The sequence below is a fragment of the Giraffa tippelskirchi genome, chromosome 3, assembly GCF_054371585.1.
Source record: "Giraffa tippelskirchi isolate mGirTip1 chromosome 3, T2T-mGirTip1v1.2.pri, whole genome shotgun sequence".
Classification (NCBI taxonomy): domain Eukaryota; kingdom Metazoa; phylum Chordata; class Mammalia; order Artiodactyla; family Giraffidae; genus Giraffa; species Giraffa tippelskirchi.
Genome location: NC_137277.1, coordinates 122,202,452 through 122,228,476, shown reverse-complemented (window position 1 = coordinate 122,228,476; position 26,025 = coordinate 122,202,452). Strand labels below are relative to the sequence as shown.

Sequence of the window (26,025 nt, the reverse complement as noted above, 5' to 3'; positions counted from 1 at the left end):
CCCCTTTTTTTTTAATGCCAGTTGTATGTTTGTTGATTCAAGCAGAGACTGTTGATGCTTTGCCTTGATTTAGAAGACGATGCAGTCAAAAGTATACTATAAATACTGAAGGTAGTTGTCACATGCTTAGAATGTGTTCTGTTTTTAAAAAGCACTATGTGCTTTTATTTTATATAAGAAGATTTTTTTAATAGATTATTGACAAAGTCAAGGAACGTAGGGATCAAAATTTGCTTTTGATTTATATTTAAAATCTTACATAAATAGAAGATAGTTGTATGTATTAATTCTATAAAAACAGATATTTTTAAGCAATAAAAAGTAAACTTCCCCCAAAAAATAGAAATATACTCAAAATGTTTTACTAGGAACTATTGCCTGGAGAACATTTTCAGATGTTAACTTGGCTTTTGCATGCTTATTTATGAGGCTGAAGAGTTATTTATACACTCTGAAAAAAATTCGATAAAATCGTGTTTTAAAAAGCAGTTTTACAAGTTCTTTTGTATATGTCAGAGTAACAAATATACCTGTTCAGGGTTGAGCAGTAGGCAATGTAATGGGTTTTTTTTAATTTCTTCATTTTGTTGACCAAAATGTTACACCAGCAGTCCCGTAGAATAACTTGTCCAAGGAGATTGAGGAAATGAGAAGAGCCAGACATTCATAAGACTGTTAATCCAGAAAAAGTGCCTTCTTTTTGAGAAAAACTGTAACAAACATGATCTTTGGTTTGATGTGGTACATTTCACCTATCTGAAAATTATTATAGAAGATGGAAGGGAGGAGGGGGTTCTTACAGTACTACATAAATTTGTCTAGTGAAAATTTATGTAAGAAATAAATTAATAGGAGGATATGTTGTATATTGATGTATACGTTATTCAAAAAAGCTGAGTTGCAGCATATGGATAATGAATAAGCTGGTTATGCCAAAGTTCAGTTGTTCCACATAATATATTATTTCTCAATTTTTCTTGGATACAGTTAAATTTTTCTTTTGGGATAATAACCTATTATTACCTTCTATGAACAAAAGATACTCTTTTTAATAGAAAATCTTTTTCCAAGCATTGAGTTAACTAAATTGCACCTGAATGGGAATTGAAAAATAAATTATTTCTCATAAAATGTACTAGCATCTAATCCTTGACAGCAGACACTTTCCAGCTAATAACGCTTGCTTCAGAATGTGATTTTTGGGGAATTAATCTGGAATAAAACTCATTATTTGAAAGGTTGAGAGGCAATTAAAAAAGAGATGTCACTTGTGTCTGATGAGAGCTTATGAGAAGGAAATGACCTCAATAACTGATGTCAGTGACAGAGTGAAGAGTAAAGGAATTATGGCTGCCCATGGAGATAGTGCTATCATTTCAGTTATTTGTAGTCAAGAGAGTTTATGTATAAGGCCTTAGGCTTTTAAAATTAAAATATGTCTTGTTTATTTGCTGCTGAAAACAAGGCCTCAGTACCAACTGAAGACAAGCCTAGATACATTATGTCTGCTAGATTTTTAAATACAGTTCACCTTGATAAAATAGTTTAATATCTGTCTAAATGTGGAATCTTTTCTTCCAATGTTGATTTCATAGATTATCCTTGAGTAAGAGGATAGAAGTTATAAGTCAAGGAAGCTTCTAAATACTCTACTTCTGAAACAGTTCTGGGATTCATTTTTAAATATCTATTTTATAGTTAAAAATACAAGGAAAGTGGATTAGAAAGTGAGTCATAATGAGAAAAATGACTGACGAATACATGATGTTGATTAATTCATGAGGTTTGGTAAATAAGACAAAGGAGGACATAAAGCAGATGTTTTGTCATTTTAGTGGAATTTGCCAGAGCCTCACTTTTGTCCTATATTCTGAGCACAACTTTGAACTGAGATGAAATAGGAATCAGAACTGAGAAAAGATAAAAATAGCAGTCAGAAACCCCATGGGGTGGGGGATATATATACATATATATGTATATGTATTAGATCTGAAACTCTTCTGCCAAATACTATTTTGAAAAATATATATATGTGGGGAGAAAATGTTTAATAGAAATCCTGGTGGCTGCAAGTTTCAGAATCTTGAAATTTTTATCCCTTCAATATTGACTTACTGTGCCTACTGCCAACACCAACCCTCACCCAGAAAAGCTGCTACTGCTGCTGCTGCTAAGTCGCTTCATTCGTGTCCGACTCTGTGTGACCCCATAGATGGCAGCCCACCAGGCTCCGCCGTCCCTGGGATTCTCCAGGCAAGAACACTGGAGTGGGCTGCCATTTCCTTCTCCAGTGCATGAAAGGGAAAAGTGAAAGTGAAGTCGCTCAGTCGTGTCCGACTCTTAGCGACCCCATGGACTGTAGCCCCCCAGGCTCCTCCGTCCATGGGATTTTCAAGGCAAGAGTACTGGAGTGGGTTGCCATTGCCTTCTCCGCCAGAAAAGCAAAGTCATTTATTAATATTTTCCATCACTAAAGAACAACTGTATACAGCAATTTAGCCTACATCTAGAGAGGCTACACCTTTATCTTTAGTAGAAATGTTCTGAAAGTTTGTCTGTCTTTATAACTTTGCCTGAATAATCAAAGCCATGTGATTTTTAACCTGTTTCAGCTATATTTCTAGTAATTCTTTTCTGTTCTGAAATTGCATGTAATGACATTGTTCTAAAAATGTAAAATTAGTTCTCCTTTTCAGTCTTGGACAATGGTTACTTTATAAGTAAATGTTACGTATCACTAAGGGAAACAATCTTGTGTGAAATCTTTCTAAAACAACTTTGTGGTACTTAGAGGAAGAACAGTGATAGTAGACTCAAACAGGAAATAATCAAAGTTGAGATTTGGTCTTGAAGTTTTTACTTACAGTTTTATATGATAAGAAAATGAAGGAGTATGAATTTAAAGTGGATACTTAAGAAAATTAGTTTTTGGTAAGTGTTAACCTGACACTCATATGTTCCTATTGTCATGATTGATGATAATTATTGTACTTTTGTTTGACCATGGTATCTCCATTGCAAAAATAGGTTAAAAAGACCTTTGTTCTGATCCTCCAAGGGTTTTAAGTAGATTCGTTGAAACTATTATAAAAAAAAATTATTTTCTCTAAGATAATTTTCAGTTGATATTTTCAAGGGGTATGTTTTAATTGATATGTTCAGCTCAAAAAATTAATTTTAACATTTTTTTATCAGGAGTTTGATTAACATGGTAAAGCTATTGTAAGTTGTATTTTCTTGCTTGAAGAATCTGGTTGGATAAAATAAAAACCTTTTTTTTCCTCCATGCAGTTTTGTTAATCAGAAAATACAAATGTGGGGTATTAACTGAATCACTTTTACATTTTCACTTAATAACTGATTTTACCTTCCAACAGGAGAAAATTCAGATCCAGTTAACACAATCATTTGAAAAAGAGGAGAAGCCCTCAAAAGATGAAGCAGAAAAAGAAAAAGCCAGTGATAAGTTGCCCAGAAAAATGTTATCAAGAGGTTTGCAATTTATTTCTTTATTTTTTAAACAAAGGTTTTATTTCACCATTGATCCACCCTCTACCCCTTGAATAATTTTATATAGTATATTTCTAATAAAAGTAATCTAGAACAGACTGAAGGGATGATATACTTCTGGACAAAATGGCATGACACAGTTCTGAACATCAGATGATTTAGCCAAAAAACTGCACCTCATGTCAAAGTCACCAAGGAAGATAACTCATGATCATTTATTGGTCTGTCTCTTGTATCGAAATAATGGAATCACTATAATTTAAATACTGATTCCATTTAAAATATGTATTTTTAATTCCTTACGATACAAAGAGCTAATGCCAAAATGTTTACTATGCAGTAAGAATATTCTTGGAAACCCAAGATGTTTATCTTTCAGAGTGAATTTTAAAGGACTTCATCATATATCATTACAAGCCTATAAAAATGCTTTTTAAATTTATAGACACAGTTATGTTGACCAGTTTTATAAACAGCATAAGGATATTACATTTAAGGAGAAGAAATAAACGTGAATATTTGTTAAAAAAAAATTTTTTAAGCAAATTTTTTATGATAAATACTCTTTCAGAGCTAAAGTTCCTGCGTATCCAAATTACTACCTCCTTTTATTTGCAACTGAACTAAGCAGACTCAGTTTGCTACAAATGTAGCTGTCTGAATCATTCTGAGTGTTTTTTGTTTTATGAGGCATTTTTGAATATGAGAATTGGTGAGTATATAAAAGGATCTTTAAGAATTCAGAGTAAATTAAAGTGGCACATATGAGAGAGAAATTTTCTTTTTAAGAAGGCAAGGCATATAAACATGCAGTTACATAAATCCATATCATACTCATTATATAGGAGTAGCAAAATTGTGGTCATCTGATTTCATCATAAATTCCATTTTCCTACTTCATCAGTTTTCTTTCATTGTGGGGCATCTCATTTTATTTGCTATGCAACATATATGAAGGGAAAGGAATTTGTTTCAAACAACTTTATACTGGGTTTTTGTGTTGTTGTTTTTTAGATTCCAGTCAAGAATACACTGATTCAACTGGCATAGATCTACATGAATTTTTAGTAAATACATTAAAAAACAATCCCAGGTAAAAATTAAATTTATAAGGTTTACATTGCTTCTAGAGTACCATAATTTTGTTATATATGTTTTCATTACTGAGTTAGAATAAGATTAGAATATTTAAAGTACACCAGAAACATTTCAGTTTCTTAGGGCTAAGATGTTGCTGGCCTCTATATACACATGTGTAAATACCTTTTTTGCATTACGTATATCATGATGATATAAGGATAATTCATACTCTTTGTAGGAATTTTGGGAAAGGGTCTTAATTGAGATTAAAGAGTTATCATTAATCATGAAATATGAGAGAAATATACCCCATGATAAAGCACTCAGCCAAATTACTCAGTATATTCACTTATAACAAGTTTTTGGACTTAACTGAATATAGAATTTTTGTTTCTTTTTGCTTAGTTTATGAACCTCCAACCCAAAGATTTTTAAGGTGCTTATTTGAATCACTAACTAATTGTGAAATCCTTTGTTTTGCCAGAGTACTAGATAAATAGATTTTAACTTTTTGGCAGGTCATCAATCACATTGAGGCATTCTTCCCAGAAGAAGGTTTATCCACAAAATCTCTGACTAACCCATTCTTGGAGTAGAAGACTTGAAGGTTAAGAACCCCTCCTCTAGATGTTAGCTCCCCAGAATGGTAGCTAAAATTTGTGAAATTTTTCAGTTCGTTGGGTCAGCACACGTGATAAAAAAACATGAACAAGTCTCTTCAGTATTGCTGAGGCTTATCTCATGTCTTGCTTCAAGATACACCTTTAATTTCATCAGGATTTATTGTTTCAGTGCCACCTTGATTTTCTATTTTACATTTAACTTTAATCCCAAATGGAGACCCACTAAAATGGAAAGTAGTCTCCTTATAGTAGGAAGTATGAGTGTGAAGTCAGTCAACTCTGCATGACTTCTTTTTTTCAGTTCAAGTTGATTCCTCAGTGGTCCCAACTGAAATTAGTCCATTGAACAGGCGTTTGTTGGGTATCTGTCATGTGCTAAGCATTGTGCTAAACATTGTAGATATAAAGGTGAGCAAAATACAATCTCTGACCCTAAAATATTCACTTTCTATGTGCTAGGGAAAAAAGGAAACCCCATGATATATAATTAAAATAGAATAAATGTTGTAAAAGAAGTTTTTCAGGGTGCTATAAAAGCACAGTGATGGGATCCCACCTCTGAGAGAATCTGGAAAGACTGCACTGAAAATATAATGCCTGAGCTGAATTTTGAATTCACAGTGCTTTAAATGGGAGCATGAGAACATGAGAGGGACAAGAGCATTGCTAGGGCACAGCAGAATGAGAGGGAGGTGGTATACCCAGGCAGACAAGATTGTACACTGGCTCTGGCAGGAAGGCATGTAGCAAGTAATTCCAGAAAGTGATGGGGAGGTTGTTGGTGAGGTGTGAAGACAGACTCTTCGGTTGTCCTCAACCTAGATTGGTACCAACACACTGGGGTGGTTACTGAGTAAGAAGTGCTGATGGGAAGCCAGGGATGTGATGAACAATTAAAAATCATCTTTGCTGAGATGCAGTAGTGCACCATTTGAGAAATACTGAGTATGGCATGCTCTGTGGAGAAGTCATGACAGAATTTGAATAGGGTAATACCAGAATGAGATTTGCATTTTAGGAAGATTACTTCATCAGTGAGGGGCCGAGAATCATGAGCAGGGAGTGTGGGTAGAAGAACATAGTGAAGAACAGAGAGGAAAAGGCTTATTCGGCAGATGTTTAAGAATTACTCCCATGGCAGGACTTGGTGATTATTTGGATATGGAAGAGTAGTGGTTTGTTAGAACAGAACAGCTGCTAGGTTTCCAGCTGGACTGATGGTTAATCCCATTAACGGGGGAAGTAATAAGGACAAGCCTGAATGAAGTAAGGCATGTTCTGTTATAAATAAGTATAGTTAGAGGTGTCTGATGAAACTCTGTGGCAAGATTAAGTGATTTTCAAGTAAATGAGCCTGGATGCTCTTACAGGTTAGGAGTCATCAGTAGAGGTGACCCTTGCTTTGTGTGAGTTTGGCCAGCGAGATGCAATAAATGACAAGGGTGAAATTCTATGGAAAAACAATATCTTAAAGGTAGAGGAGAAGTAAGAGACACTGAGTCCTGAAGATTGCAGAAGAATCATGAGAACATTTGTCTTAGAAATCAGCCAAACGGCAACAGTTTGATTAAAGGTAAAATGAAGCAACCCATTAGATTAAGGAACTAGGAAATTGTTGGCTACTTTAACAAGGCATTTCATTTGCCGTTGACTGGTGGAAATGAGAACTCAGTAGGTTAAGGGGAAGGTAGAAAATACATAGCTAGTTTGTGTAAAGCAAGACGGGATCCTAAACAGGGAGGATTTTTCTTTCTTCTGAACCCATAGCGGGTTCAGAAGAAATTCCAAAATATTCTTCTTTTGTGCAGTTCTCTGTTTTCCTCTATAAATGCAAAAGTTTTTACATTATCTGCATATGTGTTTTTGAAGTGTATGACTTAATGATTTTTAGTATATTCACAGATTCATGCTACCATCATTACAGTCAATTTATGAGCTTTTTCATCAACCACCGAAAGAAATCCGTAACCATTTTGCTATCACCTCCTTATGCCCTGAACCCTAATCTAGCTTGTCTCTACAATTTCCCTTTTTTGGGTATCATCATATGAATGAAATCATATGTATGTCATCTCTTGTGATTGGCTTCATTCACTTAGCATAATATTTTCAAGGGTCATCCATGTCGTGCAGCATGTATCAGAACATTAATCCTTCTGTGTATGCATTTTTATTCAAAAAAATATGTCAGTGAACCATTCATATAATGGCTAATGAGTAAGTTAATACTAATGTCAGTGTGGTTGTAGTTAATGTTAAATTTTGTGAGAAATACAATTTGCCTGATGGCTCAGTGTTTTCTCAATGAAACACACCATTAATTGCCAGACATAGGTGGCACAAAATTAGTAATAAGTCTGGCAAATTTCCAGTAGAACTTTCAAGGAGCATTCTAGATGTTAAGCAGGTTTATTTTGAATCATACTAAAATCTAGTTTACATTTTATTTCAAAATTTTCCTTCAGGTCCTTAAATCTTGTTCTCATCCCAATGAATAAACTTAACTTCAGATGTTAAATAACCGTTTATCTGTAATTCCTGTTTTAAGAAATACTTTCAAAAATTGCAATAACTAGTCATTACTAGATTAGAACCCAGGAACCTGCAGTTCCCCAAGATAGAGATTACACTCACTGACATGGTTTTTATACATGTTTTTGTATTGGTTTTATAACCATTTTTTGTAAATTCTACAACATACTGAAGAAATATGGACAATACAGGCAACTGTGTCACTAATGGAGGGGAGCAGCCCCATGGATAAATTCTAAGAGTGTATGTTTTAAAAGTAAGTAGTTTTGTTCTGGGGAACATCATGCAATTGTTCTGTGCTTGAAATATTTTCTGAATTTACTTTTATTAGAAGTAATGTTTAAATCATCATATTTCTTGCCTGTTGCAGATATTTGACCCAGTTCATATAGAACATTGGGAAGGGGATGGTCAAAGGGAAGCATTCTTGTTTTCTTCTTTTTTATTTGCCACTTGTGTACCAGCCGCACATACTTTCTCAAAAGTCAGTTCTGGTATAATGACTAGAACACTAATAACTACAAGATTATTGCCCCTTCATTTTAACTTCAGGTAGTTTATTGGTCAATTTGATTGAGATCTTTGTTTTTCTTATATATTTCTTTAATAACAGATAGCATGTATTGGTGTCTTTTAAAGATTATATGATGCCAAGTTCTATGTGTGCCTATAAGTTCATGTGCTAATAATATGCTATATGAAAATCAATTTATGGATCTGTTAGTTTGAGTACTATATGTAATGGTCCTATAAAGGATTATTAATTTTTGACTTATGGCCATTACCAAGATGTCTAACCTTGATGACAGATTTGAAAATTTGGAAACTTGGACTAAGCTGTAGCAGATACAAGGCAGGAAATGTAAATCTTGAGAACTTAGGAAAGCTATTTTTCTAACAAGTTTTACTTTTTGCTAGCTAAAAATTTAGTAAACTAAGCAGAGGAACTTAATTTAATAGTAAGTGGTCCAGGTAATAATAGAAAATCCTCTGCAACCCATAAATCTACATATAAAAGGGAAAAAAGCCTGAATTTGTATCAGTTCAGTTCAGTTCAGTTGCTCAGTCATGTCCGACTCTTTGCGACCCCATGAATCGCAGCACGCCAGGCCTCCCTGTCCATCACCAACTCTCGGAGCTTACCCAAACCCACGTCCATCGAGTTAGTGATGCCATCCAACCATCTCATCCTTTGTCATCCCCTTCTCCTCCTGCCCCCAATCCCTCCCAGCATTAGGGTCTTTTCCAGTGAGTCAACTCTTCGCATGAGGTGGCCAAAGTATTGGAGTTTCAGCTTCAACATCAGTCCTTCCAATGAACACCCAGGACTGATCTCCTTTAGGATGGACTGGTTGGATCTCCTTGCAGTCCAAGGGACTCTCAAGAGTCTTCTCCAACACCACAGTTCAAAAGCATCAATTCTTCGGCGCTCAGCTTTCTTCACCATCCAACTCTCACATCCATACATGACCACTGGAAAAACCATAACCTTGACTAGACGGACCTTTGTTGGCAAAGTAATGTCTCTGCTTTTAAATATGCTATCTAGGTTGGTCATAACCTTCCTTCCAAGGAGTAAGTGTCTTTTAATTCCATGGCTGCAATCACCATCAGCAGTGATTTTGGAGCCCCAAAAAATAAAGGCTGACACTGTTTCCACTGTTTCCCCATCTATTTGCCATGAAGTGATGGGACCAGATGCCATGATCTTAGTTTTCTGAACATTGAATTTGTATCAGTTACTAATAAAATTGTTAGGTTTTGTTTTCTTTCATGGAGACAACAGAAATTTCTTTGGAATACCAGTTCATTCACTGAAGAATATTTCACATATTGTAGGCTTGCTGTTTAGCTCAAACAGAGGAACCAATTTAAATGCACTGTTTCATGAATGCTAAATAAGTTGCCTGCCTCCAATTCCTTTTTTTCCCCTACACTAAGTGTATAAAATACATTAGAAAATTTTACCATGTCAAGACAAACTGACCCCCAAAAACAGTAGAAGAAAAGAGTCTTAACATTAAGTAAATCTTTTTCAGTGAAAACCATATGAAGTAAGTAAAAATTTCCCATCCTCCCCTAAAATTTTAAGGAAAAACATTAAAAGACATTGGTAAAATAATCTGATTAATTTATTCCACTCAGATTTGTTGAGCTCCTCACTATAGCACAAATAACTGTATAAAAGTAATTGTGATAAATACTCTAAAAGGTATGAAAGAAACAGGTTCTAAGAAAGAATGTAAGAAACTTCCCTGATGGTCCAGGGACTGAGACTCTGCGCTCCCAATGCAGGCAGCTTGGGTTCCATCCCTGGTCAGGGAACTAGATCCCACATGTCACAACTAAGACCTGCTGCAACCAAATAAATAAATGTTTAAAAAAAAAAAAAAGTGTGCTGGGCAAAGGAAACAGCATGTTCGAGGAACCTGTGAAAGGAAGGAGCTTGGGAAGTACAGTGATAACCCAAAATGATGAAGGTTTTCTGAGAAAGGGGCAGGAAATGAGGCTAAATAGATAGGTGAAGGTCATACCTGCCTTGAAAGGCACATTGCATTAGTGTGTGTGGGTGCTCAGTTGTGTCTGACTCTTTGTGACCCCATGGACTGTAGCCTGTCTGGCTCCTCTGTCCATGGGATTCTCCAGGCAAGAATACTGGAGTGGGTTGCCCTGCCCTCGTCCAGGGGATCTTCCTGACCCAGGGATTGAACCTGCATCTCCTGCTTTGGCAGGCAGATTCTTTACCACCAAGCCACCAGGGAAGCCCCATGGGCCATGTTACAGATGTTCACTTCTAACCTAAGAGCAGTGGGAAACCTGTGATAAATATTTACCCCAGACCATGACATGTCTTCACATTTTTAAAAGATTGTTATGGATGTTCCAGGTAAAACAAATTTGGAGGGAACACGAGAAGATACAGAGAGATAATATACTACTATCATAGAGGTCAAGTCACAATCCGGAATACTTGGATCCAGAGTAATGGCAGTGGAAAGAGAGGAAAAATAGATCAAAGATAGATATAAGTTTGCAGTCGCAATTAACTGCACGGGAGGATTTGGAAAAGCATAGTAATGGGCAAAAAAAAGCACTTGTAGTACAGTCTGCTGAGTGAAAAGTGGTGCCACTTACTGAGGTGGAGTATATACTGAAGGAGAAAAATTGAATGTTGCTGAAATTTGTATTAAAATGTAATCCTGTTCCACTTTGGGTTTAAAATCACCGCTTAGGCATGTTATTCTCTTGATTTTTTTCAACTGATATAAAAACGTGTATGGTTAATATTAGTCAGTTTTATAAGACTACTTTTGCAATATAGAGAGAAGATCAAACTCAGGGCGGATGTATGGACTTCCAGGCAACTTAAGCAGGGGAAATAGAGGACATCATTTCCCCTTAGAATCTGAGAGGGATCCACTATGTAGTGTTTATTTCAGAGGGAAGCATTAACCTCTTGGCCTAGTTTTCTTGATTTATAAAATTTCAGAAACAGAAAGCTGCTTCTGTAAAGCTGCTTCTAGCTTTAAGGTTCTTGAGGTTTGTTTTGTTTTTCCCACATGCACATGAAATTTACAGTGACCATAGGAATACTCTCTTGAGCTATGTCCTTGGTGTGTGAGCAAGGAGGTCCTTTGGGGAGTGGTACCAGTAACTTGTTTTGTAAGTGCACTAAATAGGACCCTAGTGGTCTGAAGGAGCACATGCAGGTATTCCCTAGGGTCCTTATTTATTTTAATATTGGAGATATTTGGTTCACTTTGATATTTTATCGAAAAAATTCCCAAAATCTTAAAAATGCATTATAGCAATTTTCAGAATAATTTGCAGTCTTCTTCCTCTGAGTTAGGATTAGTAATATAGTCTATACTTTTCTGCTGTAGTTCCATTTATATACTAGCATTGGATTCCCATTGGAGTACTCCTGTTGTTACTGGCATTGCATGTTCTTTAGAGTACTGTTTCTCTGGAGTTGAGCATGGTAATAAAGTCACGAGCCTACCTAAAGATGTCTGTTTTCCTGCTGCTTCATACTTTATTGAGTAAGGAATAAAGACTAATATTCTGTTATAATCCATGTATTTGCGGAACAGAGTCTAATATAATACAGTAGTACTTAATAGATAAAGATAATGATATAATGATAATTTTGAAATTGGATCATATTCTCTCTACATTTTTGTATGTGTGAAATTTTCCATAAATTTTTTAAAAAGTCATCTTTATTCTTTTAAAATACTACTTTTTTAGAAAGCATCAAGCTTGTAATGTTCTTCAGTGTACAGGTTTTACAAAAATATATATATATAGCCCTGTAAATTCAACATTTATGATTATTTCAGTGTTAAGTTTTACGAGTTTTCATGTTTTGTTTCAGGGACAGAATGATGCTGTTGAAATTGGAACAAGAAATTTTAGATTTCATTGGTAATAATGAGTAAGTCCTGACCTTTAACAAAAAAATAAATTGTCATCACAGTTATTCAAGATGTGCTAAATTAGTCTTTCTTCTACTTCTAGGTCTCCCCGTAAAAAATTCCCCCCAATGACATCTTACCATAGGATGCTCTTGCACAGAGTCGCAGCTTACTTTGGATTAGACCACAACGTAGATCAGAGTGGGAAGTCTGTCATAGTAAACAAAACTAGCAATACAAGAATGTAAGTATCAAGAAAGGTTGTTATATGTGTGTGTAATAATTCTTTATCATTCTGTAACGTCTTTTATCTCAGGTTTTCCACATGTTTTAGCAGCCTGCTTCAGCTTTGTGATAACCTTATGTGACAGGTCTAAAAACTACACTTTGCTCACGAGATGTAAAAATGCACCCATCTGGACTGAAATGAGATAGGTGAATGAGGATTGCTTTTCAAAAAGCAGGAAAACCCTCAAAAGTCATGATGTCAGTGATGTTTAATAACTGTTTTATTATGGATTTTAAATTAATACAATTTAAATAGCTGTGGCCAACTTCAGGCAAATTAAAAGGAAAAAGCAAAAGCAAACTTTAAAACCCTTACATTTTCACTAACTTTCTGTCATTTCATTGTCTTTTCCACCTCTGTTTTTGCTTCTTTTCTTCCACAGATCTCAGGACAGTGGGACTATTGGTTGGTTAATCCAATATTATCCATAATATTGTGTACCCTTTTGGGCTATGTATGACTTAGTGAGCAAAAAATTTTAAGAAGTTAAGAGGAATCATTTGCTTTAAAAAGTGATAGCTCTGTAGTATGGTGAAGTAGATAATCAGTGCTGATATTTGGGAGCAAAAGGCGCAATGCAGAGGCACCTAAAGTTATATGTTCACAGTACCTCTTTTGCCTATTAGTAAAACTAATCCTAAAGCAACCTGTTGAGTTCAGCTACAATTCTTCATGGTAATCTATCAAAAGAATTTTCTATATTAATTTCGTATGTGAGAACAGTGGATCTGTGAGCAGCAGTCAGCTTTAGATGCCATAAATAATGCTTTTCAGTTCATAATTTTTCTTCCTTCCTTGAAGCTAGACTTCTCAAGGTTATATTTAATTCATTTATCTCTCTTTTGTTATAATGGTCTTTACCCTTGTAGCTATCATATTGTTTGCTTGAACTAAGTTGGTTTTCTTCCGTTTCAAATAGTATTTTGTCAAAAAGGTATATTTATTGGTGGAAGCTTGTATTTTTTCAATGATTGTTACTACAACTAAAATTAAATTAATGAAGACAGCTGTCTTTGAAAAGGATCCCATATTTCTTCAGGGATTAAGTTTTACCTGCAAATGTGAATCTGATTTAATTGTTTTTTTTTTCTTATATTGTATTGGTTTTGCCATACATTGACATGAATCCGCTATCTTTTAGTCTTTTTTAAATATCTTTTAGCTTTTTCCTAGTTAGTTATATCATGACTAAAGTGGGACAGTAACCGTAAGATATGAGCTGGACTGAATGTGAATGGAAATCTACTTCATTTAACCAATACCTTTCAACATTACTCAGAGCTGCTGGATACTCAAGCACGTGCTCATTAGCAGGCATTTTGACTAACATTTCGACTGGTGACTCTCTAAGGTTTTCAATGCAGTGTAACCTCAGTTATTTGAATGCTTCACATGACATCAGGGTTCTCTTTATCCAGGTAGTCAGGAGTTTAGTTAAACACAGATGTTTATAATATATTGATACCTAAAGAAGAATGGATCAATAGCATAATTATAACTAGACATTTCAGATCATTGAAGTTACACTGTATTTTTATTTTTTTCTTCTGGAATATGAAGAAGGATGTAAATCAGAAAACCTTAGAGATCTGCTCCACATTGAATAAAAACAAACTTGCCTTTTCCTCATAGGCAGATTACCCGCTCCAGCCTTGAATCAGTGGTGTTGTGGACGTCAACAACCCGGTGTCCACTGGGGTGTCTCATTGGAGCGGGAAGTTGGCGATTGCAGGGCAGTAAATTCAGGCATCTATAAAAGACAGAGGTAAGACAGTCTTAAGGTTAGCTGAAATGCCTGCTAATGCTATTTGGTGTGGGAATCCAGCTGCTCTTAGAAAAGTTGCCAGGCTCTTGGTTAAATCTTACAGTCATATCGGAATAACAGTCTCTCACCCAAGTACAAACTCCTTGAAAAAGAAAACATGATTTTGAACAGCTGCAAAAATAGTTGCTATAAATCAATGGGGTAATCATGTGACAAATAACAGTATACTGCCATTGTCAGGATTAAATAGATAATCTTTCAAATTCTTAAAGAAAGCAGTCTTTTTCTCATCAGTTTGGCCATGGAATTTTTTTTTTTTTTTTTTTTTACTCTTTTCATTTTTCTCTTTAGTTCTGTGTATAACCCACTCCAGTGTTCTTACCTGGAGAATCTCGGGGACGGGGGAGCCTGGTGGGCTACCGTCTGTGGGGTCGCAGAGTCAGACACGACTGAAGCAACTTAGCAGCAGCAGCATAGTTCTATATGGAGATGTGTTCTGTTTCACATATCTAAATATATTTTAAAATAAAGATTTCTTCAGCTTACTTAGATAATTCTCATTTAAAATCTTTGCATCATTTAACAGGATGTAGATACAGTACTCTATTAAAAATTCATTAAGTTAAAACAAATATTCAGAAGTGTTACTTGATTACTATGTATAATGAAATATCTTACTAAGTTTGCTAAAGATGTCCTTACTCAGGTTTATTTGGTTTAAAAATTTATTTAAGGTACTTGTAATAAATTATGTGACTACATAATATATATTTTAAGTATATGTAGAAAATTGCTTAGGAGTTCAGTTAGTGAAGTTTCTCAGTCCTGTCCAACTCTTTGTGACCCCAAGGACTGTAGCCTACCAGGCTCTTCTGTCCATGGGATTTTCCAGGCAAGGGTACTGGAGTGGGTTGCCATTTCCTTCTCCAGGGGATCTTCCCAACCCAGGGATCGAACCCAGGTCTCCCACGTTGCAGGCAGACGCTTCACCATCTGAGCCACCAGGGAAGCCCAATAAATTATTTTAAGTATATGTAAAAAATTGCTTAGGAGTTCAGTTAGCCTTTCTTTATTGCCTGTAAGTATATTTTTATGGATCACATATTTCAGTTTTATAATAGGATGATATTAAGTCTCAGGAGTGTTGAATGAATTAATTTGTTGTAGCTGAGAATATATTTCAGAAAGTGAAATTTTATATGATTATAATTTTCTAAAGCAACAGGGTTCCGTCCGTTTTCTGGATCCCAGTAGAACTTGCAGCATTTCCATAGAGGAAAAACCAATCAGCCATGAAATATGTTGTTAAGAGTTCATAATCATTTCTTTAGGTCATAACAAACCTTCAAAAAACTTCTCTTTTTAACCTGTTTCAGTTAATACAAAACAAAGATGTACCCCACTGTAATTAAGAATACTTGGTAACTTGGTAGCATTTTGAAGTAGTCTCTTAAGTTTTATCAAATTCAACCACAAAATATTTGGTTATGTAACACCAGAGCAGGTACTGTAAGAGTGTAACATAAGATACTGTGCTATACTTTTTCCTTTGTTCCAGAATTGTTTCTTTGAATTAGAGGAGGCAGTGCAAAGAGGATAGACAGGCTTATATACCAGGGCTCCAACTATGGCTCAGTCATATCCTTGCCCCCTGATCTTGGACAGTTGCTTTAGTCATTTGATCCTCAGTTTTGTCAGTAGTGTTTATAATAATAACAGACTTCTACTGTTTACTGTTTTAAGTGCTGGTCATCTGTTAATTCATCTTCAGAACAACCTTATGAAGTAGGTATACTGTAATGAGCAAAGTAGAGAAAAGAAAGGTTAATAAGTAACTAAATGTTAAAGCTGAGTATTTGAACCTGAGCAGTCGGATGCCAGAGCCCACAGTGTACTTCATATATCCTTTCAGTCATGATGTGGGATAGTTAATGTTTTCTCATAAGATTATTTTGAGGAATAACTGAGATAACATAAGTATCAGTAAATAGCACCAGTGAGTAGGAAGATACCATTTTTACCACTTTTCAGAAAATGTAATATTTAACTTTTTTATCTGTTTTGTTCCCTTGGTTTTTGGTTTATTTTTTAGACCTGATCAGAAATTTACTGAACATATTAAGGATGATAAAGGTGAAGACTTTCAGAAACGATATATCCTCAAGAGAGATAACTCTAGCTTTGACAAGGATGATAACCAGGTAACCTAGCACATTTGGAGCGTTTTTATAGATGCTGGACTTATCCTGGCAGATCATTTCCCCAAGATTAATTGTTCTCTTTTCTTTAGATGAGAATACGTTTGAAAGATGACAGACGAAGCAAATCAATAGAAGAAAGAGAAGAAGAGTACCAGAGAGCTAGAGACCGAATATTTTCCCAAGATGTACGTACTGACTTATATTTAGGTCTTCGTGTTTAAATATATATGCTAATTGCATATTCACTCCTCCCTTAATCTATTGATCATATTTACTTTCAGCTACATTTGTTACATATAAAGTCACCTTTTTAGAAATACTGTAGTCTGTCCTATTCATGTTAATGATTTAATAGTTTGTTAAATACTACATTGCCCCAGTTATGTGTACTTTTCAAAAGTTGGAAGCAGATCAACTAAGAAGTAGTACATTGGACTGAGTATATAGTTTATGTAGTATTTTTTCCTCTCAGACTTCTCACAGGATGGAGATTTTTGGAATATTGATCACTATCTACAAAATCATGTGCCCTAAATCCTACTTGCTAGTGGACTTTTCTTGATAAATAACTTGTCTCTTTTAAAATAAAGCTAACTGATTTTTTTAATTAATATTTATTTTCCACTTTATATGTGATTATATGGAACAGATCTTTTAAGTGGCTGCTTATTTTACACATATATTCAGGAAGAGAATCAGTTTGGTTTTACCAGTATCTGCTCTGTGCAGTACTAGGGACTAGTCAAGGATATAAGAATATATATAATTTGTGTTAATACTTTCAGAGATAGAAATTTTTTCTGTATTTAGAAAAAAGGAAATGACACTAAAATCTAGACTGTCAGTTAAAAGTTTATAATATTCAGCAAATCTTATTGATCACCTATAGTAGGTACTGTGCTGGGCACTAGATAAACGTATCCATGCACATTTACAATAAATTATCTCCCAAACAGCCCTATATGTGGTATCACTGTTTATATTTCACAGATGAGGAAACTGAGGCTCCAGGAGACTAAGTAAAATAGACAAAGATCATCTAGCTAGAAAATGACAGGATTTCAGTCTAGGTCTTCTGAACTCAGGGCCTAACCTAGATCTATTTTCCTCTATAATTGTAAGATGGATGAGATCTCTACCCATGATGAGTATTGTGATAATGACAATACGGTGTGTGATTGGTATAGAAACATGAAGGAAAAATAGGGAACACAGTAAAGATGCACCAAAAACCAGAACTCTGGAGTGAGAGAAAGAGTTAGCTTCCAAGAGGAGACCTGAGGTGTTCATGTCCAGGGTCAGCGTCTGCAGGGGCCAGACATAAAAGAGAACTAGACTCATGAGGAACTGAAGAAGTCATAATCCACTGGGATAATGGCCTAGGGGGCAGGAAGTGAGGGACATTAAAATTGGAAAATTAAGCAGGAATCTTATTTCAGCTTGATCCTGAAATCTAGTGAAGGGAGTTGAGTTTTTAGCTAGAGCAGAGTTCAGCAGACTTTTTCTATAATGGAGCAAATAATGAGTATTTTAGGCTTTTCAACTATACAGCCTCCATTGCAACAACTCAAAACTGCCATTATTAATACAAAAGCAGCCATAGACAATATGTGAATGAATGGACATGGCTAGGCTCCAGTGAATCTTTATTTACAAAAACAGGTAGCTGACTGTAGTTTGCTGACCCCTGTGCTAGAAGATCGGGCTTCCCTGGTGGCTCAGAAGGTAAAGAAGCTGCCTGCAATCCAAGAGACCTGGGTTCAGTCCCTGGGTTGGGAAGATTCCATGGAGAAGGAAATGACAACCCACTCCGGAATTCTTGCCTGGAGAATTCCATGGACAGAGAAGCCTGGCAGGCTACAGTCATGAGGTTGCAGAGAGTCGTACATGACTGAGCGACTAATACTAAGTACTAGAAGATCAAGGAGCTATTAAGGAGTGGAAAGTCATGATCAGAGAGGTTTCTATGGCTTCTGCTGTTTAAATTGGATGAAAAGAGCAAAACTGATAGCTGGTAAACTAGAAGATTTGTAAATACAAGATGCAAAAATGATGGCTATCTGAGTCAGGTTGTTAGCACTGGGAGGCCTTTGGCTATAAGCTACATTGAGGCATAGCTGCTTGTTCACTGCTACAGCTGCTGCCAAAGCAGAGCTGATCAAGATATTTGTTGAGTGAATAAAGTGGAATCTACAGACTTGTGTATATCTTGAATATTTAACAGTGAAAATGGGTTTAGTTGTTCGAAACAATATTTGAATTTCAAGTTACTTTGTACAACAGAAATGAATTGCTTCAAAAATATGTGTCTGTTAAAAGTAAGCATAGTATTTCCAAGCCAAAAGATTTTTCGTTATCATTTATTTGTGTACCTTATCACCATGTTTGATTTGAGGACCGGCAGTAACTTTTTTTTTTTTTTTAATTATTACACATGATTTTTGTTGTCGTTGGCTTACAGATGGCATTATTTGACAAATGTTCAACTTTTTATATCTGTTCTTTCTTTCTAGTCCCTGTGTTCCCAAGAGAATTATATTATTGACAAAAGGTGAGGAACTTAACATTTGTTTTGGTAAGTGTCTGACTGACGCTAATAAAAGTAAAAATGTTTTATTAAAATGCCAACAGAATCCAAGACGAGGATGCTAATAGCACTCAGCAGAGGCGCCAGATATTTAGGTATTGGAAGCATGTTTTCATGCAGTACAGTATTGAAAATTTAGAGCTTTTTTTTACTTCATAATTTTCCTTTTTGTCTCTTGGCTTTTCAAAGTTTTATTTCTAAATTACAGAGTTAATAAAGATGCTTCAGGAAGATCAACAAATAGCCATCAAAGCAGCACTGAGAATGATTTGAAGTACTCTGAACCACGGCCCTGGAGTAGCACAGATTCAGACAGCTCTCTCCGAAACTTCAAGCCTGCTGTAACCAAAGCCAGCAGCTTCAGTGGAATTTCAGTTCTAACAAGAGGTGATAGTTCTGGAAGCAGCAAAAGCATAGGCAGGCTTTCAAAAACAGGTACAAATATCTGTCTAGAACTGTGCAGTCAAACATTAGTTTCCATAATATTGCCTTGGCATTTATCATATGGCTTCTGTAGTTATCCTTAAATAAAAGATTCTTATCAGCAGTACATTGAGCACCTCCAAAGTGCTTATGAGGTAATATGTGTGTTGACATTAGGATTTATTCTCTGTGAGACAGATTCACAGACATGAGTTAAAATAAGAATCCTCCACTGTGATGTAAACTTAAATCAGGTTGGTTAATGAAATGTCATCTCTTGTTTAAGTGCCTTAGGTGATTGGAAGTCCTTCAGTGCTAAGTTATAGTTAGAAGCCATGGTTTCTCATGTAGGATTAGCTAACACTGGTTGCATTTTTAGCTAATACCATTATGAGCTGAAATTCAACTACTACTATCATATTATTGTTTGCATTTCATGGTAAAGTTCACTCGCTGTTCAAAAAATGTATAAAATTGCTGAGGCTTTTGAGGAATTTTCAAGTTAAAGAAATGTAATACAATATAATTATTATAGATGAGTAGAAATTTCAGTAACATTTTCATTCTAAAGCTTCTTTACTTTAGATTACATAACTTTTAGGCTCATAGCATTTACTCTTTTCACTAACTGGCTTCAATACTAAAGACGTTTATGTCTCTTTTAGGATCCTTGTGGATCTTTATTTTTTTTTTTTTAATTTTTTTTTTATTATTATTTTTTTTGGATCTTTATTTTTATCCCAAAATAATCAGGAAACTCAGAAATGGCACTCTCCTTATCCTTTTGGGTAAAACCTAGACATACAGTTTTACAGATAACAATTGAAGGGAGAGGTGTAAATTTTAAGATGACAGTATTTTTTAATCTCTATTCAGTGCTTTAAATTCTTAAGGTTTTTGAATTGCAGTTGTCATCTTTTTAACATATAATGTGGGTATTTAAAACGCCTTAGTGTATATGATATATCACCAAAGAAAGGTAAGTTTTATTAATGTAAGAAATATGCATATGTACCAAATAAGCATTTATTTGATAAATGGTCACTTCGTCATCAAGTTGTCGTAACAAAATTACTCATGTGTCCTTAGAAAGTCATTTAGACATACAGCCAAATCAAAACATTTTAAGAACATGTACTATTTATAATCTATATTATCTTCAGAGGTGAAAATAAGTATATTTATTTTTCATATAGTTATTGGAAACAGTTATTTTGGCACAATGTAAAATGGAAGTTATCCTTCAGGGAAATCTATATAGTATATCATATTTGTTTACTTCTTGCATGAAAAATTAATTCTCCTCATAGAGTCAGTTCTATTTTTTTAAACCTAATTAACCTAATTCATCAAAATCTTTCCCTTTCTTCATTGTTTCATTGTCTCCCTTTAGCCATTATACATCAAATTAGTTTATTAAGTCTAGTAAAAAAGTTTAAGCCAGTGCTAATATAATTGCTTGGAATATTTTTATTCATCTTTGTCCCTTGCTATGATAAAAATTAAAAGTTGACTGTACATTGTAGGAAGATGCTATGATTATGAGCTGAAAATGAAAGTATTCAATGAAACTTGACAGTTGTTTCTCTTGGTAGAGAATTTATTGTTTTTGTTATTTCCTACACTACTCTTAAATCTTTCTGTGTTCTTATAGATAAGGGGTTTCTGATATAAGAGGTTTGGGCATTTGGCTGTGCTAAGTTGTTTGTCCTGGGGGAAAATTATAATCTATATATTCCTAGGTGTTAATCTAAAGGTAAAAATGTACATAAGTTTGTCCTTTTGGGAATGTGGGTAATGTGTTTTTTGTGGCTATCTGTGGCTGATGTTATTACAGACTTGCTTAAGTTGCATGCTTTGGCTTTGACTTACCTGACAACTTAATGTTATCAATCTTGGTGTATTAAACTTGTTTTCGGCGGGGAGGGGAGGCAAAATTGTACAGTAAATCAAAAATAATCCATGCTTTTATGTGTTAACTGCATGTTATGCAATGTGAATTTTATTGTTATGTATTTAAAGCCTGCATCTTTATATGAGGTTTTAAAAACTCCCTTTTTTATTACTCCTCCCCTAGGTTCTGAGTCTTCTGGTAGTGTAGGGTCATCTACAGGCTCTCTCTCACACATCCAGCAGCCTCTCCCAGGCACAGCTCTTAGCCAGTCTTCTCATGGTGCACCTGTCATCTATCCAGCTGTCAGCACTCAGAGTTCTCTTTCCTTTGATGGTGGCCTAAATGGGCAAGTTGCATCTCCTAGCACAAGCTTCTTTTTGCTTCCCTTGGAAGCAGCAGGCATACCACCTGGCAGTATTCTGATCAACCCTCAAACAGGTTGGTATCCAGAAAAAGGTTTATTTCAGTTGAGATGTCAGGAGTTATCCTTAAATTAAAGAACGTATATTAAATGTATTAATGTCGTCAGCTGTATATGTGTCGTCAGCTTTTTATTTTTCATGAGTGATTAGCGTTTTCCCTAGAACTTTATTAAAAACAATGCTAGAGAATGTTAAAAGGCATATTTATATGAGAATATATTTTTCTCCTTGTGACATTGGTGACGTCGTCTTTTAGGTCAAATAATGAAACAATTCATTTCCTAGAAGTGCAACCACCACCTTTGAAAGAGCTTTATTCAAAAGAAGAATTTTATCTTGGGGAAAATAGTATGCATTTCCTGAAAAAGGAGAACATTAACAGCTCTTACTTCTTTTATAATGTAGTGAAAAGAACCTATAAGTAATTGTCATTATGAATATGGTAATTGCTTTCTACTGAGGAAAGGCTATTATAAGCTACATCTTATTATTAATGAAAAAATAGTCATTGTTAATTAATATTGACAACACATGGTTTGCAGTTAGAAGGTAGTACTTTGTGTTTATTGAATGTTTACTATGTGGCATATACTGTGTTGTGCTTTAAATACATTCTGTATAATAACCCTGTTAGGTTAAATGTACTTTTACAGATAAAGAAACTGAACCTCAGAGAGATTAAGAAACTGCAGTCATTATATATGTTAATTTTTTTCTTAAGTCAAAAGAAGTCTTGGTTTCTGATCAAAACAACATAGCCCAATCATATAGTTAGATAATGAAAACAACCTTAAATCATTCGTTAATCTTCCTTAAATATTCACAGATTTAGCTGATATGGTCAGACTAGCATGGTAGTTGGGCAAGGTAGATCCAGGTAGAGGGTCAGGGTCTCTGAGTGTTCCTGAAACTTTCCTTTTGTTTGTTGTAGAAACAACGGTGGCTTGGAACTTGTTACCTTCAGATCTCATGTGTATCTTTTGTTTCTAAGAATTAAATTAGCATAGGAAACTGACTCTTAAGAAATTCGGTTTTGGTTTATAATGGTTATCTTTTGATATTTTAGGTCTGTTATATAACTAAACTGCCTGTTTTCCTGGAGCAGGATATAAGATGATTTAATATTTTACTATTTTCTATTGTTTTTCATTCCAAACATTAGTTAATATGTTTTTGGAAACATGGAAGTGTCGATTGAGTAGGAAATTATAAAGTGAGAAACTAATCAACCTGAAATTGAATTGTATACTTAATTTTAAGTTAGTCCAAAAGTGACCTTCTTTTGAGAAAAGCATTACAACACATCCAGCTTTTTTCAAGCAGTCCTTAAACTACGCTGAAACATACTTTCACTCAAATCTAATCTACCATTGTTTTAAAAATAAATTAACAATCCACAAATATCCAGCATGATTTCGTTTTAGTTCTCTATTTCCCTCACATAAATATCAGGAAATTAACTGATGAAAATAATTTGACTTTGGAGAACTTTTCCCACTTGATCACAATGGAACAGTGTATTCTTCTCTCCCAAATATTATCTTATTATGTGTCACATACTTATTTTTTAAAAAAAGAGAGAATGTTTTAGGGGCTATTTAAGACACTATTATTCAGTCAAATTTCTCTTATTTTATATTTTTCCCATCCTAAAAGGGCATCATAATCAATGATCTTTTTATTTCATAGTTTTTTTTTTAGTCATTCAGTGTATAGTAAGGAAAAATACTAATCTTTGAATCTGTATGTGCATTGAGAAAAAAAGTCTGGAAGAAGGTATCCAAATTAACTGTAAGGTTACAGGGAATTTATTTTCCTTTTGATCTGTATTTGTTGGTTATTTTCCCACAATAAAAATATTACTTTGTGTAATAAAAAGTTGTTCAGAATCTCTGTTTAGAGAGTTACTTAAAATATTCCTCCAGTAATTGATAACCAATAAGAATAAGCCTCAAAATCAATACAGAAGTATCCTCTCATTTTATTTTTTGCCTAGGAATAAAGCTCACTGAAATTAAAAGGAAGTTATTTTAGATAATTATTTAGAATTTTTAAATTATTTTCTACTTTTAACAAGTTAGAATCTATGAAATTAGGACACTGCCATCAAAGCCACAATTTGAAATTTGAAGTTATCAGCCATTTAATTTTCATCAGGTTTTAATCTTACTAGTTAAATATATGCAGTGTGACCTATATGTTAAATATTTCCCTTCTAACAGGCTAATTAATGAATTTCCAGTATCCCAAAGTCAAGTTTTGTTTTGTTTTTTTTTCCTTCAAAACTGAGCTGTTACACAATCCTGTAACTCAATTCCTTGAGCAAAGTGTGTTTCAAAGTTAAGTTTTTTGGATAATACTGTGTATTATAATGTGAGTGGATTCTGGAGTGACAGCACCACAATGAAACACTGCAGGAAAATTTTTGAATATTTACTCTTAAGTGGGAAATACAAAGACTAGAAATAGCCTTGTGTAAAATCAGACTTTGCTTTCCAGGCTAAGAAAAAAAGCTTTTGGTTTTCAGAAACTTGAGGCCTTTGGAATTATAAATAAGGATTGAAGACATGTTATAAGTTGTTTGTAGAATGACCTATATTCAGTCTCCATTGTAAGTGACTTTTTTCCTTCATTCTTAAAATTTTCAGGTCAGCCCTTCATAAACCCAGATGGGAGTCCAGTTGTGTATAATCCTCCAATGACGCAACAACCAGTTAGAACCCAAGTGCCTGGACCTCCGCAGCCACCTCTGCCACCCCCACCACCTCAACAACAAGCAGCTAATCACATTTTCTCACAGGTGCACATATCCTCAATTACATAATGCTAAGTTCATCTACCTTTGCATATTTGGGGCTAAATTCACTAATTATAATTGACATAGCCCAAGTAAGTATCTCTTAGAACTTTAATGTTCTCCACCAATGATGTCCCACTCACTGCTCCTAGGAAGAGAGGTTAACTTCAAGGGCTTTTCTGTGAAGGGAAATTTTTATCTCATGATCCTGTGTGGTGAATATTTTATCCCTGTTTCACAGTAGCAGGGAATGGACAAGAGAAATCAAAACTAAGATTATACATTATTCCAGTGAACAAAGTGAGTTCTTTTAAAATTCAACAAATCAGTCACTTATAAGAAACTGAGTTGTTGCTTCAAGGTACTCTCCATCCCACCTACCCTATAAACAATAAAGACAAAAATACTTGAGTTAAAATTATCAAAAGCATTTTTAATAATATTTTGAATTTGTATAAATGTTTAGAGTTTCCACATATATTTTCACATTCAGGCTTTTCTTCTAGAGATGTGTTACTCATTTTTACTGGACTTGATTATTCCAGTGTAAACTCACACTTTCATTCTGTATTTTAAAAGGTTGTAGAGCCTGTCAAAGACAGTTTGTACAGTTATTTGCACTTCTTTTTCCCTGGAAGATAATCTTAAGTATTCCACTGGTGAGAACATGGAGAATATTTTGTGACAGAAGTATGTGGTAAAGTTGAACTGGAGAAGTTTTATTAGTTTTGTTCCCAGGTTAATTGTTTGTATTACAGGAGTGAAAAATGTATGAGCAGTTTGATGAAGTTATCATACTTTTAAACTAATTAAAATAATTACTGCTCTGGCAATTAAGACCCCTTATTAGGCAAGGCAGTTTCTCTAAAGTTGGACTTGTAGGTTTTTTAACTTCCCAACCTCATTTGATTACATGCGCTCAGGTAGATATTAGACTAAAACTGCCTCACTGTCTTTCTCTGTCTTGGTTTCATTCAACTTGGTCTTGAAGTGTTTCTCTTTAATTTGCTATCACGTGGTCATCTTTGCAGTACTATATATTTCATCAGGAGTTTTACAGGGCAGATTTTCATTTGATTTAATTCAGTGGAAATAGTCTGGCAGCTTCAGAAAAAAATCCTAAGGTTTTATCTACAGTCACATATTTCAGATTATTATCTCTTAGAAATAGCTTTGTCTGATTAGTTTCAAGAGACAGTCCTAAAAGATACAGGCAGCTTACTTTAGAAATGATGTCTTAATAGACTATAATTTGAAGTCTTGGGGTATGTATCAAACTCCATGGCTGTTTTTCCTGGCATTGCTTCAAGTGCTTCTTGTAATTTTTCATTGAATACAAGAATAGAGAATTGATGAACAAGTGATACTCACTAATGATCTTTTGCACAGAGATAATCCATCCATGAAATTTCAGCTAACCAAACAAAATAATGCTGTGATTTCCAAAGCCTTCAGATGGGCCACATTCTTGAAACCAGTCACTT

At 34.6% G+C, this 26,025-nt stretch overlaps 1 protein-coding gene across 50 annotated transcripts in view; it reads left to right on the top strand.

Moving 5' to 3' along the window:
- The window catches only part of R3HDM1 (R3H domain containing 1), a 150,727-nt gene that overhangs the window by 76,779 nt on the left and 47,923 nt on the right, over positions 1 to 26,025 (top strand). For 23 of the 50 annotated variants that reach the window (XM_081579168.1, XM_081579151.1, XM_081579153.1 and 20 more), the window contains 10 exons: positions 3,378 to 3,492; positions 4,525 to 4,603; positions 12,124 to 12,183; positions 12,267 to 12,407; positions 16,310 to 16,418; positions 16,508 to 16,603; positions 18,932 to 18,969; positions 19,214 to 19,440; positions 21,506 to 21,760; positions 24,393 to 24,544. In XM_081579168.1, coding sequence (XP_081435294.1) covers positions 3,378 to 3,492; positions 4,525 to 4,603; positions 12,124 to 12,183; positions 12,267 to 12,407; positions 16,310 to 16,418; positions 16,508 to 16,603; positions 18,932 to 18,969; positions 19,214 to 19,440; positions 21,506 to 21,760; positions 24,393 to 24,544 — 1,272 coding nt within the window. Of the gene's footprint in view, positions 1 to 3,377; positions 3,493 to 4,524; positions 4,604 to 12,123; positions 12,184 to 12,266; positions 12,408 to 16,309; positions 16,419 to 16,507; positions 16,604 to 18,931; positions 18,970 to 19,049; positions 19,101 to 19,213; positions 19,441 to 21,505; positions 21,761 to 24,392; positions 24,545 to 26,025 lie in introns of all 50 variants that reach the window. The other 27 variants (XM_081579140.1, XM_081579138.1, XM_081579137.1 and 24 more) reach the window with 5 other exon arrangements.